Source organism: Vanessa atalanta, chromosome 28, assembly GCF_905147765.1.
Source record: "Vanessa atalanta chromosome 28, ilVanAtal1.2, whole genome shotgun sequence".
Classification (NCBI taxonomy): Eukaryota; Metazoa; Arthropoda; class Insecta; order Lepidoptera; family Nymphalidae; genus Vanessa; species Vanessa atalanta.
The window spans coordinates 220,955-236,632 of NC_061898.1; the positions used below are offsets into that span (position 1 = coordinate 220,955).

Below are 15,678 nucleotides of genomic sequence, written 5' to 3' on the forward strand. Positions count from 1 at the left end.
GCACCTTAACTTATATCACACTCAAAGACATGTGATCTTTATTAACCTCACACATTAGAAAGGGATATCAACATTAACCTTCAGTGTTCCTTCTTATTTACTTGGTGGTAGGACTTTGTGCAAACCGCAGCTACCACCCCATGTGACGACCCAAATGTTCTACCGCCGAGCAGCAATACGTAGTAACGTTTGCTATATTCCAGTTCCGTTATCTTAAAAGATCTGCAGATGTTTTTGGTTTGTATTTGTAATTAATCTGCTCTTAGCAGAAAACAACGTGAGGAAACCTGCACGTGTCAGGTGAAAATCTGTCACACGTGCATCCACTAACTCAAAGCACACACACACACTGAAGCCCAGACGTGGAACATATACAGACAATTTTTAATTATGCGTAATTTCGCAAGATAGTCTAATATCAAATCAAATCAAAATATACTTTATACATGCACTTTTGAATCGTCATTTAACAAACTATAATAAGTAAAGCTACCGCCGGTTCGGAATGTAGATTCTACCGAGAAGAACCGGCAAAAAACTAAATAGTTACTCTTTTGTAACATCTAAAAATAAAGTCATGTTACTTTAATACAATTATATATGTCTCCCGCCTGGAAGTCAACAAGGGTTAACTCCACGCTTTTTTATCATCAATATAATCTTGTATCGAATAACACGCTTTCCTTACCGATGTATTTATTTATTTTTTACAAATTATAAAAAAAAAGTTAAGAATGTCTGCGGATTTTATTTATTTTTTGATGAATGGCTATGATAAACTATAATAATTGCTATATTCTCTTTCTAGAATCTTCTGTTTTACCCTCGTTACCACCAAGACAGGCGCCGAGCCAGGAAGACGTCGCCGAAGTGGTGTTTAGGTACGATCCTCAATTCTATATAAGTGTTCTAGAAAAGTTCGGATCGTCAGTTTTGATAAGAAATATTTTATCAACACGAATGCTGCAAGTACAGTATAAATGATTATTTTTACAGGAATTCAGAGCACGCCTCCCAAAGTTGGGGCCGGTCGAGATTCTCAAACGGACGCGACATCAACCAGGAGTTCATAAAGTCACAGCGCGATGGTGAGTCCGACGAATGAAAGTTATCGGAGTCGTTTTTGTTAAAAAATTTAATTAAAATAAGGAGAACAAAATTGGCTGTAATTGTGTTGTCGAAGCGATATTGTTTGTCGTTGTCTGTTTGCGTTTTATTTATACTTGATATATTGTATAAGGGGGAGACGGTTTCTCCTTAAAGGGAGGGGCTCAGCCCAGCAAAGGGATACATCATATATATGTTATAAATTATTGTGATTGTTTCGATAGTTTTTAAAATAACTGATTTAGAGACGAGAAAATAAGCGTTTACTGATGAAAATATTTTATAGAAAATGTTACATTGTATAAATTAAAACAACTCAAATATATTCAGCTGTTTTAGAAAAGTATATAGAATTTATTCTTAACCACGATTTACACCCAAAAGCAACAGAGAGCGCTGTCCCCCCGTTGCCCCTCTCGGGCCCGCCGGACCGCCCCCCGACTATCCCAGAACGAGCCCCGGCTATCCCAGAAAGGGGCCCGAATATCCCCGAAAGGAATTCGAATGTTCTCGAAAGAATGGACAGAGGCAACAGTAACGAGAGATACGAAAAGAGCGATCGGAGTTCCTCCGAGAGAATGTCCGGCTACGACAAGAGTTCGATGGAGAGGCAAAACCCTGGCGAGAAACAGTCGGTCACGGCCCTAGTGAACAGCTACCAGCAGAGGATGTCGAAGAGCTACCAGGAGAAGGTGGACCCGAACAGGAACTCCGGCGGTTGGCAGAATTACGAGAGACAGAACAATAACTGGCAGGGCGTGGAGACGTCGCACTTTTATTCGGCGAGCGAGCTCGGTCAGTCGATAGGGCCTCGAGACTGATGCGGACATATCGATGCGGTTTTTTAACACTCATTAGATATTCTACCGCCAAACAGAATTCTTAGTTGTGTTCCGGTTTGAAAAGGGATTGAGTCGGTGTAACTACAGGCACAAGGGACATAACGTCTTAGTTCCCAAGGTCGGTGGCATCGGCGATGTAAGGAATGGTTAATATTTTTTACAGCGCCATTACTTATGGGCGGTGTTGACCACATACCATCAGGTGGCCCATATGCACGTCCGCCAAACTACACCAAAAAAATAATCCTGAGGTAACGTCCTGACACTCTATCAGGAATTAGCTCTACCCTTTCCGCCACAGAAGAGCAAACCTTTGTCATACCACCGAGACATTTAGTAAATATTATAAAATCATTATAATGACACTCGTAAACATAAATAATAACGTATGATATTTCCGCATCAAGTCGTAATGTCGAATGTGATCTGTTGTGAGGCTAGATTAGTTAAATTTAATAACGAACTTCCCTTTTTTCTGGTAAACATTATTTTGCAACTAAAATAGAAACATATTTAATACAAAGGATCCGTTTCTGAGGGACTTATGCCTTTGTTGTGGTATCAAACATGGAGGCGGAGCCTAATAAAGATGGCGGACGTAAATATCATGTTTATGACAATAAAATAATTTTAATTGGACAGTTAAAAGTAGTTTAACTACGCTTGGATGGACAAGTTATCTTGTTTGTTTATTCAAAACGGTCGCCAAATATATCTGGTTTCAAATAAGATTTATCAAATTTAATATAGTATATGTATATCTGTGGCCTTCAGACCACTTGGTAAATATAAAAATTACAATTACAATTATTTCGTTTTAAAAAAGTCTAATAGTTATTAATTTTTAATCTGTATGTTATTAAATGCAACTATCCCTAGCCCGCAATAAGTTAGCAACAGGATCAACAGTATACTTTAATTAATTTTATCGTTTTTTTCAGTAGTTAGTTTTGGGTATATCGGTTTTGATGGTGTTTTATTGTAGTTTAAATTAACACGGCTTCCAGCTTACACTTTATCTATTCCACTTCTAATAGATGTTATTTGTTTGATCACAATGTGACTGTTTAGACTCAATAAATGATTTTTGGTTTCCGAATGATAATCTTTATGCACGTGATCAATTTGTTATAACAGTGCTTATTTTTTTATAATAATTAAATCCAAAGTTGTTAAATAATTCAGCGGCATCGGTTCAGTGTTCGATTTTCGTTTAAAAACCAGTTTTTAATGTCTTTATTTAATTTTGATGGGTTAGTTTACACAAACTTACCTTGTTATAACTTTCTGATGCGGCAAGTTTCTCAAATTTTATTTCAAGTTAATTTTCTAACACAACAATCTACTGATCATTCATTCATTCAAAGAATTAAAGGTTTATTTTTATCAATATATAATTATTGATTAAAATAGTGGTAGAGTTTCGTGCGAGCCCGTCTGGGTACCACTACACTCATCGTATATATAAAAAAAATGTAACTGAACTCCTAAATCCTTGGACCGATTTTGATGCAATTTTAGTTTTTATTCGATCGTTTGGCTTAAATTGGATTCGGTAGATGTCGCTGCGATCAGGACAGTATATTATATATTTTCTTAACCTCTATCGTATCTGTCAAAATATTCCCGCCTTTTTTTGACATTTCTTGTTATTCACTAATCTATCTTTGTGTTTGGTTTTTACTATATTATATTTATAATATGTTTCCTTCGACGCTGCCCAGGACCTAGCCATCTACTTTACGCATTGCATAAAGTACAGTGTATGTTAATTAAGTTATTAAATATGTTTTATTGTTTTTAAATTAATTATAGATTCTAATATATAGTTTTTTTTTTTTTTGTATAAATTAAGCTTACTATTTTCTTTATATTTGGTAATAGACAATATATGTTTATTTTGATTTATTTATTTATGATATTGAAGCTTTGGTTGTTGTAATGGTGTTCTTGTGTTATCTGTGGTATCGCTTGATGTAAATTGTATTTACTGTAATAGGCTACTGTTTAAGTCAGTTACAGACGGACAGAAAGACAGTCGAACGATCTATCCGTCTATAATAAAGGATATTTTCATAAAAAACTAATGTTATCATATAAAGATTTTTAGATGTTGAAAAAGATTAACTACTGAGTTTCTTGCCGGTTCTTCTCGGTAGAATCTACATTTGGAACCGGTGGTAGCTTTACTTTAAATAGTTTGGTAAATGACGGTTCAAAGGTGCTTGTAAAAGCCTACTTGAATAAAGTATATTTTGATTTGATTTCATTACTTAAATATTAAATAGTTTTGGATAATTTATGTCCCAGTAGCCAATTATGGTAGAGAATGTTTCCTTATTTAAGCTTAAGTTAATCGGTCGTGCGGTGCGTTTTAAATGTTGCAATGCTTGTACGGCCTCAGATATGAACGTTGTTTGGCGACGGTTTAGTTAAACTCTGATTAAATTCTTTCTTTTTGTCATTGATTTGATACAAGAAGATACTGCATTGTTTAACTAATCACCCGAAGCGTTGAGCAACATTTATAGGTAAAGAAAGCTTACACTTGCAAAATGAGACAAAATTATAAACGGATTTTTTTATAGAATTGATATTGAATCTCTAATAATGGGTAGGTAGCTGGGTAGGTCCCATCCGCTCAGTATGGGAGAGTGAGCCAGTGTAATTACGGATATAAAGGACTATATTAGTTTCCAAATTCGATAGCGTGTCAAAATCTATGAATGACGGTACTTCCTACTAGTAAGTTACCACTCGTTCGCCAGCCTGCCTACCTATTTATACATGATAAATTCTATTCAAATTTCCGTTATTTTAAACACAATGACGCAGCCAATCGAAGACGAGACATCCTTTTGTACAAAAACATTTTTAGTTAATAATTTCCTATTACTTCTAGGTCTACAGCTAGGTCCTAGACCTAGGCTTCACAGGCTACGTCGTTGTATATATAATCTGTTTTGAAGCTTCCTATGTAGTTAGCTTAAGCTTGTATGTGTACATATTCTGTAAACAATTCTGATGTTATTTGGATTGGGCGTTTCTTGTAATTTAACATTTCTAATGCAAATAGTCTAGAATTATTTATTATATGCATAAATAGAATTTATAGCTGAAGTAAAATTTTCGTTTTTATTATATTGTATATGTTTAAACAAAGCTTTCTCCAAATGTCACGCATGGGTTGTGGTGATGTGTATCGGAGTGAGCGCTCAGTAACGAGACGTGTGTACCACAGCGTACGGCGGCGGCAGCGCCAGCAGCACGAGGCCCGCCTCTGTGGCCGGCAGCGGCGGCTCCCCAGCCCTCGACCAGAGACCGGCGTCTCGGTGAGCTATAAAATCATATATCAACTGCGAGTCCTAATGCAAGAATTACTGGTTTCCCTGATGATTGAATTTTTATTTATTTATTTATACATAAAAAATACTTATAGCTAGCTTCAGAAAACCACCCAGGTTTGTAATAAATGCCAACTAAAGAGTTAGATCAAAGTTGTCGGCCATGTTTCATCAGCCCCCAATGGAGCTGGTGGAGTAAGCTCCGACCCTTATCAATAGGAGAGGAGGCCTTACATTTATATAAAAAAATGAAATTATTTCATACGATCCTTTATTTTAACATCATCTTACAGATCATCGGGAGAGTCGGAGCTGTCCGTGGGAGGAGGGACTAAAGAGAAGAAAGACAAAAAGGGGGTCTTCGGAGGACTGTTCAGCAGGAAGAAGAGACCACAGAGTCATATGTAACTTGTAACAGACAAAAACTAAATTATACATAATAATCAAACAAGCCCAATTAATTTATGTTTAAGGAAAACAATCATTCTTGAAGTCATTCTTTGTAATGGCAGCACTGACTGTCAAACGTCAGTGCTGTTGGAACTTTTACTCATTTTTTATGTAATTTATTAAAACTTCAATCATTCTTGTCTATTCGTGCCTTTGAATGTAGATATTTTGACCGAAATTAGGTCCGTAGTACATAAGTGCCTTAAATGAAATCGTTTTTGATGTTTTTATCGTTCGCTTAGAACTATTTATATAAAGTATTCGTGTATACACTTTAAAAAAAACGTTCAGAAATATAATTTAGATCTTTTTAATTTTACATTTTGTAAGTCACAAATTGGCATAATAATAAAAATGGCAGATGTACGAAATGATTTCGAACATTCCATCGATACGCGGCATTCCATAACGCATTTTAATCGAGTCTGCCAGTAATGTTAAAAGTATTTTGAAATTGACAATAAAAACTAGACTTAAGGATATTTAATCATTCGTTAAAGCATAATCAAGAGATGAATACACTCAACTCGTAATTCTGATTTCGATACTGAACTTTGTGCCTCCATACAAAGTACAATACAATACCACCAATACAATATAATCGTTGATTTTACTGAGTTTATTCCTGTTATTTATACAAATCGGTGTCGAAATCGATTCCATGTTTTTTTTTATCTGTATTTTGCAAATTGGCGGGAATCAATCTGTCAAAATAATGGCGTATTTTTTTACCGTTGTTCAATTTATTTTTTTTAGTTGTGTACGTTTAGTATTTAAGAATTAAATTGTAATTTTACAAAAACGATCGTGTGATCCATCAATTGTCTTATGTTAAACTTTTCAACGTAATTACTTGTATTGAATATATATTTTGCATAATAATTGTCGAATTTTATTTCACCCGGGTTGTGATATCCATTCAAAATTAGATTTTAATGTCGGACATTTTTATTAATTAATACTAGAAATTATTTTCATTGGTCAAATTAAATATTTACACAATGCTTAAATAAAATTAATAGTTTTCTACTCTTACATTATTTATACAAATATTGTCAAAGAATAAAAATTTCAAAAAAATCTGCGTCGAAAATAATAGCGTCACTATATATACTCTACCCTACCCTACTTAGAACCCGTTTTCATCACGACAAACCGTCCGTTTAAGCAGAACACGGCGGCTTCGATCGGTGTACGTTTAGTCTTCATAGTAGATGGCGGACGACGATGTTTAAGGGGTATTTAAAAATAATAAGTATACTATACTACGAGAAAGATTTACAGCGGGAACATTTTAAACATTAATGGATGAATTAAGAAACGAAGCTTTTTCACCGCTTCCGAATGTCTCTCTGGGCGAATTTTTAATGTTTCAGAAAGTGCATTTTGGTACATTGCTACCGTCTCATCGACAAATTCATGGACACTATATCCAATCCGGACGCTTCGACGGCTCTTCGCATTAGCAAAACGTCCGTCTGAAAACCCTGATCAACGACTGTTATCAGATTCGTCTAAATACGAACTGTGTCATGCACAAATGTACAACAGTCATAATGAGAATGGGCCCTAAGTATAGTAAGCGAAGTGAGTCGTGAGCACAACCTCGACCTGGCCGCACGCGATTGGTGCACATCTAATTGACTCTCACTTGTCAATTGTCATTCTAGCCGAATGCTGTAATTAACGAGCGTACAGCGTAGTGTTGCGTATATATAGTCCACTATCGATAAACTATCGATAATTAAGGTGTTAGCGATAGTATTGATAGTCTATCGATAGTATTGTCACGTGTCAATACTATCGATAGTATCGATAGCTCCCCATGAGCAACACTATCGATAGTATTGCAAACCCCTTTACTTTTAACCTTAACTATCGATACTATCGAGAGTATCAATAATATCGCTGCTACCAATAGTATTGCTTATAGAGAGCTAGCGATACTATCGATACTCGATAGTATTGATCAAAACGATGCTATCGATATGCTGATAGTTTTCGAGGTCAACTATCGATAGTCAAACTATCGATAGTTTTGCAACGCTGGTACAACGCGAACTTACCCCCCACTACTGCTCATCTATGCTCATGACTCGTGCCGGTAATTATACACACTAGTATAAAAAGTTTCGCGCTGTCAAGCATAGCTCTATTATTATGTAGACATGATAATAAAGGCTCGATACAAAATGTTGTACTGCGACACTCCATCCACGGATATAAATAATCTAAGTTTATAATTTAGAATGAAAAACAAAGCACAATAACTCAATTATATTTATTTAATAAAAAAAACTTAATTACATCAAAATTTCTTAGTTACGATTTTTCATTCTCTTCTTGATTCGTCTAATAACATATTTCCTTTTAATAGATCTTTTGCTAATAGGTCTCACTGTCAAATAATTTTGTACATCAAAGTTTAATTTCTTATCTATTTTATCATTTGAATTGTTAACAGGATTAGAACTATTCCAAACTTTATATTTTACGTAATATTTCATGACAGACTCCAACGGCTCCGCGGATCGTTTTTGAATCGATTTGACAGCTGTCGCCTTTTTCGGCGCGATTTTTGACAGCGGGCGGCCATTTTCTGTTTGTTCGAGAATTTCTAAAGATTCCGTGTCGACTTTTTCAGTGACGTCGTTTTCTTTGTTTTCAAGTGTCGATGTTTCTGTAATCCAAATAAATATATTCCATTTAGTTTTTAATTAGACAAATATATAAAAATATAAATATAACTAATTTATAATTTTTTTTTTAATTCAAAATAAATAAAACTCCGTTATTTGGATGGCGTGTTGAGCCCAGATACAGAGTGGCTCCAGTAGTAGTTGTCTGCGTCTTTGTTTTAATAGACTTACAGGTAGAATACCGATACAGTCGCACCAAATAGCAATCTACTTGTTATATTGTCAATTAATATATTATGGGAGCGATTAAAGAAGAAGTTGTTTTAGAGTTAACTAAAAACAATCCAAACCGATGTTTTTGTGAGGTGTTTGAAAATCGTGGATATATAAACAAAAATATAACAGTCAATGATTTAACCTTTTATTTAAAGTCCCAGCTAAAAACCGTAAACAGAGACGCGAGTAATATATTTGCGTACAATTTCCTATCTGACTTACAGCGTATAGAGCGAGTCTAAAGCTATTAACGTATTATTGTTATCGTAACTGCTAAGTGATATCCTTAATTTTACGTCTTATATTGACTTGCCTGTTTCAATAAAGTCCTTAGGGTTCGGTTCGTACCCGGTGAGGTACGCCAGCCGGTCCAGCAGCCACGCGAGCTGCAGCAGCAGCTCGTTCTCATTTCTTTCATCATCCTGCATACACTAACTTTATATAAACGCACACGTAAACACTAATGGTGTATAGGTAACCCACATGTGTGGGGGGGGATGGACTCCCGATTATAATCTATCTCTAATCTCTGTTCTCATTCTATCCGTTCAACCGTTCTGGAATGATTGAGTCACAAACATATATCCAAACTTTCGCATTTATAGTGTTACATAGTAAGTACACAGATTTATAATAACATATTAAATTAGTATTAGATTTAGGTTTTATATAAAAATATATTATCTGTGTATTTATGCATCTGTCATCTCGAGTGACACATCGCGAAAGCGCGGCAAAATAATATTATATAGAAAATGAGCGCGCGGTGAAGACAGTGTGTGTGTGCACAGCAAGATGATATTTAAATATAATACCTGTTTAATCTAATTGGTAAATCGAACATGTGAACATTATATAGGAAGATGTATGTTTATATTGGTGTGGCATGTAGTTCGTGTATAATCATGAACCTTGTTTATCTACGCCGTCACAAGACTGTTTCCGCCGCCCTTGGTTGCCTTGAGGTGATCGGTCTAGCACTAAGAACGCATTTTGTAATACTTTTTATTTGTTTTACAATAAATGTTCTGTCTTTAGTGCAATAAAGTATTATGACATAACGCCAGAAGGCTATGTGTGAACTGTGACTTGACACAATAACGGATCACCGTATATAGAGTACTATTTGTCGTTCGTGTCTTTGCTCGCGTTTTAGGGGTTGGTCATCGAGTGCTAGACGTAAAAGCTTGATTTGTAATAAATTTCATCGAATTCAGTTGAATTAAATTATGAGATATAACAAACTAAAGATTTAATGTGATAATAATACAGTCTGTAAACCTCCTACTGCTGACAGAGCTGGACGGCTATACGAATTACGTACTTGTATTGAAATATAAGTACGTATTAAATATTGTTTATTTACTTTCTAAAATATAATTGGTATAAAAATTACCCAACTCTGATGCTTTAACTAGTATTTCAAATAAGCATTTATGGCTTAAAAATAAATTTAACATAAAATTATCTTTGATATAGAAATGATATGATAAAAACATTTACCAAAAAGATGACTCCAAAACAAATATAAGTCTAAAATAAGACAAAATTATCCAGTATAGTCGTCACTCAACTCATGCAAACCAGAGTATTTATGTTTTGTCGAATAAATATCTTATGATCGAGTGGAACCTAGGAGTAGTGTTGCATGTCGATAGCCCACTATCGATGGACTATCGATAGTTAAGGTGTTAGAGAAGGTATCGATAGTCTATCGATAGTAGTGTCACGTGTCAATACTATCGATGTAATATCGACAGTACCGATAGTATCGATAGGTCCCAATGAGCAATACTATCGATAGTATTACTTTTAACCTAAACTAACTAGATAGTCCAAAACTATCGATAGGATCAATAGTATCGCTGCTACCAATAGTATTGCTCACGGAGAGCTATTGATATTACTATCGATATTCTGAATAGTTTTCGAGGTCAACTGTCGATAGTCGAACTATCGATAGTTCTGAATCGTAAAGGGACTCAATAAGAACTAAAAACTGTTGCTAGCTATAAAAAAAGAAGTCGTTACCTTATAATCCTTTTCATACGCCTTATCCCGCAGCTTATTCGTCGTCAGCAGGGCAAGTTCAGACAATTTCTGCACGTATTCGCTATTATTAGTAGCGGTCCCACACGTTGACAATAAATCATTAGATTTTTCATTTGATTGACTGTTTGGCTAAAACAATTATATTTTGTTTTGTAGTGTTAAGTATACCCCTGCCTGTATTTGCAAAATGGTTTGATAAAAAAATATGTACTGTAATAATTATCTCATAATTATTCAATATATTCTTTATTTTTTACCAAAAAAAAAAACTGATTCAATTGCATAAAGCAGCGATCTAACTACTGGTTTTTCTTTGCCGGTTCTTCTCGGTAAAATCTACATTTCGAACTGGCGGTAGCTTTACTTAATATCGTTCTGTAAAATGTCGATTAAAAAAGTGCTTGTGTTTTTACTCGAATAAAGTATATTTTGATTTTGAATGACGATTCATTTGCTAGCATTGATTAAAAAGTCATCATCAGATTTTTAGAACATTGAAATCTAACTATAACAGAATAAACTTCTTACGAACAAAAAATTTCAAATCCGCCAATATCTGACGCAGTTATGTCCAAACATACATCAAAAAAATCTAACAACCAAATAAAGAACTTCCTCCTTTTTTGAAGAATATTAATTAACGTCTGAAACAACATGAAACGTGTTCAAATATATTAATTTTAGTTTTGTTGTATTTTGCAACTGATATCTCGCTTTATTTATAAAATATAGTATCCTATATCCTGCCGATAGTCGTAAGCATTCAGCCGGATACCGGTTAATTACCGAATATCCTTACATTACTACTTTTATTCCTGTAAATACTAGCATATGTTTGTAATAAAATATTATCACATACCTTGTTATCAATTTTAGTGAGGCTACACTTGGTTAACGTTTGTCGGTACGTCATCAGGGCCTTACTCAAACCGTCAAGGTAAACACTACCATTGCGTATTACACTGCTTGCCTAAAAATATATACGAATAAGTCATTATTTAATATGTGTCGTACACCCCTTCACCATAATTATTATAATCACATAACGTACAGGCGTCAATGGTATTCATGTTTGATCTTAAGTCGAATTCGAGAATCGACGTAAACATTAGAACATAAGCTAAATCTTTATTATAACACGTGAGTAAGTGTAAGAAATTGTGAAACATGTACCGGCATGTATATCTTTTGACAATGAAGAAAGTATTCGAGTTTTAGATCGTAAATATTTGTTTAACAACATTTCGGTAACTTAAAAATATATTGATAGTAATAAATTTCCAAAATATACGCAATTATAAACATCAATTAATATTACAAATTTTCAACGGGGCATTTTTTATATAATATTTAATTAAATATACCTCTTTCTCTTTATAACCTTGATACCCAAAGTTTCGTGCGTAGTTCTCTTCGAGTAAATCGCTTTCAATATTCTTAATTTCGTCACTGTTTTCGTAAGATTGCACCTCGTTTTCGAGGAGTAATTTTTTCACTTCGTCCAAATCAACGGTCCAGGAAATCACTTCAGAAAATAATAAAACGGACAAAATCATAAAAAGTACTCTACCCATTTTACCGAACTTTTTTATTACTGTTTTTATAATCTATACGGATTGTTATTTTGACATATTATTTGCCGCCAAAATTGTTTCTATTAATTTATAATATTTCGTATTGAACACCGAATGTAAACGCAATGAAGTCAAGACTGATGAGAAATTGACGAGCATTAGGACACAAACGGAAGTTTTTTTTGCAATTAAACATTTCCCGCGGTTACTGTGAAGGATTCTTGGCTAACATACAATTGTATCCGTTAAATTGGGGCCAATGTTGGTTTATGAATTCGTAATGAGTTTCTAATTTAATTACTTTGAATACAAATCTCTGGTAATTTGTTAATGAGGGCCTCATTTCATTGTCATGTTTTTACACGTAATCCACGTTACTGTAAAAACAATTTCAAATTTAAAATAAATATATTTAAATACTTTATTAAAGTAAGATCTTAAAAGTTTTGGGTTTTATTTTAAATTTTTAATTCAAAGTAACCACTGTTTCGAAATGTAGATTCTAACCAGAATAACCTGCTAACTTAAGAGGTACGTAATGACGCTTAAAGTGCATAAAATGTACTCATACATTTTTAATGCATCCTGCATATTCACCGACGTAGAACTCAATCTAGTATAATATTAAAACTAAAAACAACCTGCGGCTTTGCCTGCTTGGAATATAGATATCTTTTGTTTTCGGCTTTGATATGAAAACATTTTAACTAAAATAAGAAAAGGCATTTATTATACGGCTAATTTAATAATCGGTTCATTAGGTCAGAAGACGACATAAACGCAAACGTATTTTTAACCGACGTCAAAAAAGGAGGTCTTACATTGGTATAGGTTTTATAATATGATTACTTGAAAACGGCTAAACTGATTTGAATGCTGACTTGAATGAAATTTTCTTTTAAATTAAATCAAACGCATTAGATTCAACTACAATGAAGCATTTTTGAATCGTCGATATTTTAACTCTACCCGGTGGACGTTGCTTCCTTGCCGTTCATTTTGAAACAGAGTCATTTTAAACGTTTTCGGGGATCTTGTTGTAGGACCACAAAAGCCAACCACATTACCCCACAAAAGAGTTACTGACTCTATGCAGTCGAGTAACAGGAGTAACAAGTTTGTGTTTGTTCCTTGTACCAATGCTATGAGAATCACATTTTCTCATAAAATCATTAATATTTTTACGTACATACATAACATCACAGAAGCAATAGTGAATATCTTGATTTCTTTAAATTTATACCTCAATGATTATTTAGCTCCTAGGTTATAGATTGCACGAATAGCCCTTTCTGCAGCACAAATATAGTATGGATAGCGGCTGCGTTACTCCAAAGCATAATACCGTAGGACATTATATTGTGAAAGTAACTGAAATGTACTAAGCGAGCCGCATCAACATCGGTAGATAATCTATCTTTTTTGACCGATAATGCCGCAGAACTCAGTCTACTCGCCAATCCGTTAATATGGGGGACCCATTGCAACTTGGCATCAAGAGTAAGGCCAAGAAATTCAGCTGACTCAACTGGATCCATCGATTCACCATTGATAAGTACATCAGCTTTTATATTTTGCACATTTGGTGTACTAACATTTAACTATTTTTTTTTTTAGGTTATATCCTACGATTTTATTTACACAAAACTAGTGTACTATGTCAGAGATAGCATTGCCAGGGTTGATATATGAGGATTCCACTGAAGTTTTGAATTTAAAATGATACAGAAATACTGTAGTGTAGGTTACATTTAGATCATTATTTTTTAAAGCTAACTTGAAATTTTGATGTCTCACATTAGGTAAGGTAAGTATTTTGTCTTTTTAGCATTAAAATCTAAATTATTTTTTTGTAAATAGTAATGAAGTATCATCAGCAAACAATACAATATCACAAATACCTTTAACACAAAAATAAAGATCATTTATATATATATAACAAAAACAGAAAAGGGCCGATAATTGATCCTTGTGAAACGCCCATTCTTACTACAGATCCAGAAGACTTCATTCCATTAATAGACACCTGTTGAATTATTTGATTCAAGTATGAAGCAATGAGATCAAGAGCTTTACCATTAACACCGTAATGTTTTAGCTGATACAAAAGCGTTACGTGCTTAACACAATCAAATGCTTTGGATAAATTACAGAGCACGCCAATAGCATTCTGTGATTCCTCCCATGCATCGTATATGTCTAAGTAGTACCAGTCTAGCATCAGTTGTTAAGCGACCCCTAGCCGAATTGTTTACTGTGAAAAACAGTATTTATATCAAAGTGGACCAGTACTTGAAATGTACCTGTTTCCAAACACTTGTTAATAATTAAGGCTATATGCGGAGGCGGAGGTTAATTAAGGCTACATATGTAAATCATAAATGATAATATTGATACACGGAAATACCCCATGGGTCATTAGTTCTTTTAATGTGAAGACTTATTAGGATCAGCCTGTGTCAGACGCTAGCTTTTTAATATCTAATGCTAATTGTTAAAATGAAAATTCAGCACTGAATTTGGAAACATTATCGTTAGTAATTTATTGGTTTCTGAAGATGATTTTAAATGAGAAGATATTTCGGTGGGTTATTTTCGGTTTCAAAACCATTTGCCACTTTTAAATCCAAATGTTCAAATCTATTTCCAAAGGTTAATTCCAAAGGCAAAATTTTCTGATGGTTTAGAGCAAACACTTTTAATTAAGTAGCCTTTATTTTATTATCTGAATCTAGGATTTCGTTTCTTATATAAATAGATTCAACACGAATACTAAATAATTTAAATGTATTCGAAAAACGCTTAACATGTTTCCTTCATGTAATCTCATGATTCCACTACCTCTTACTCAGTGTCGTAGCTATCCTCGGGTCAGGTATCTGGAGCTCAAGGGGCCCTCTAGCCTAACATTTGAAAAGAGCGGGTCAGCCAACTCGCCAACTCCTGAAGTTAGAAAACCTCGACCCTGCTCACATTTTTATCCTATCTTTAAGTTAGAAGGGCTATATAAGTTAAAGAGAGGACGGAAAGAGGCGGTGAGGGTCCGATTCTTTTCCTATGCACCGGGGCCCTCGCCCACCTAGTTACTCCACTGTTCTTACTATATACTAGTATTGTCATCGGTGCTTGATAAGGTCAAAGTTTCAACTTAATTTGATGTGGGTGACTATCAAGATCAATGACTTCGTTACATAAATACTTAGATATAGGCGAAGCTAATTAAACGCAAAACCTTTAGCGAACAGGATGAAATATTGGACAGGAATTTCTTATAGAACGTAGATGAAATTCATCTCCTGAGGGGGTTGAAATCGTTTTCGTTAATGAGTATAGGTTTACAGTTGTAAAAGCTATTCAAATATTTATTTCCAAGACAGTTATGGTGAAAGTTCGA

At 34.3% G+C, this 15,678-nt stretch overlaps 1 protein-coding gene across 5 annotated transcripts in view; it reads left to right on the forward strand.

The window, feature by feature from the left end:
- Positions 1–6,605, forward strand: part of LOC125074892 (spectrin beta chain, non-erythrocytic 5) — a 75,586-nt gene extending 68,981 nt beyond the window's left edge. For 4 of the 5 annotated variants that reach the window (XM_047686378.1, XM_047686374.1, XM_047686376.1 and 1 more), the window contains 5 exons: positions 809–881; positions 997–1,088; positions 1,492–1,902; positions 5,191–5,281; positions 5,587–6,604. In XM_047686378.1, coding sequence (XP_047542334.1) covers positions 809–881; positions 997–1,088; positions 1,492–1,902; positions 5,191–5,281; positions 5,587–5,701 — 782 coding nt within the window. In that variant the 3' untranslated portion in view covers positions 5,702–6,604. Of the gene's footprint in view, positions 1–808; positions 882–996; positions 1,089–1,491; positions 1,903–5,190; positions 5,282–5,586 lie in introns of all 5 variants that reach the window. The other variant, XM_047686377.1, reaches the window with a different exon arrangement.
- Positions 6,606–15,678: the final 9,073 nt, after the last annotated feature.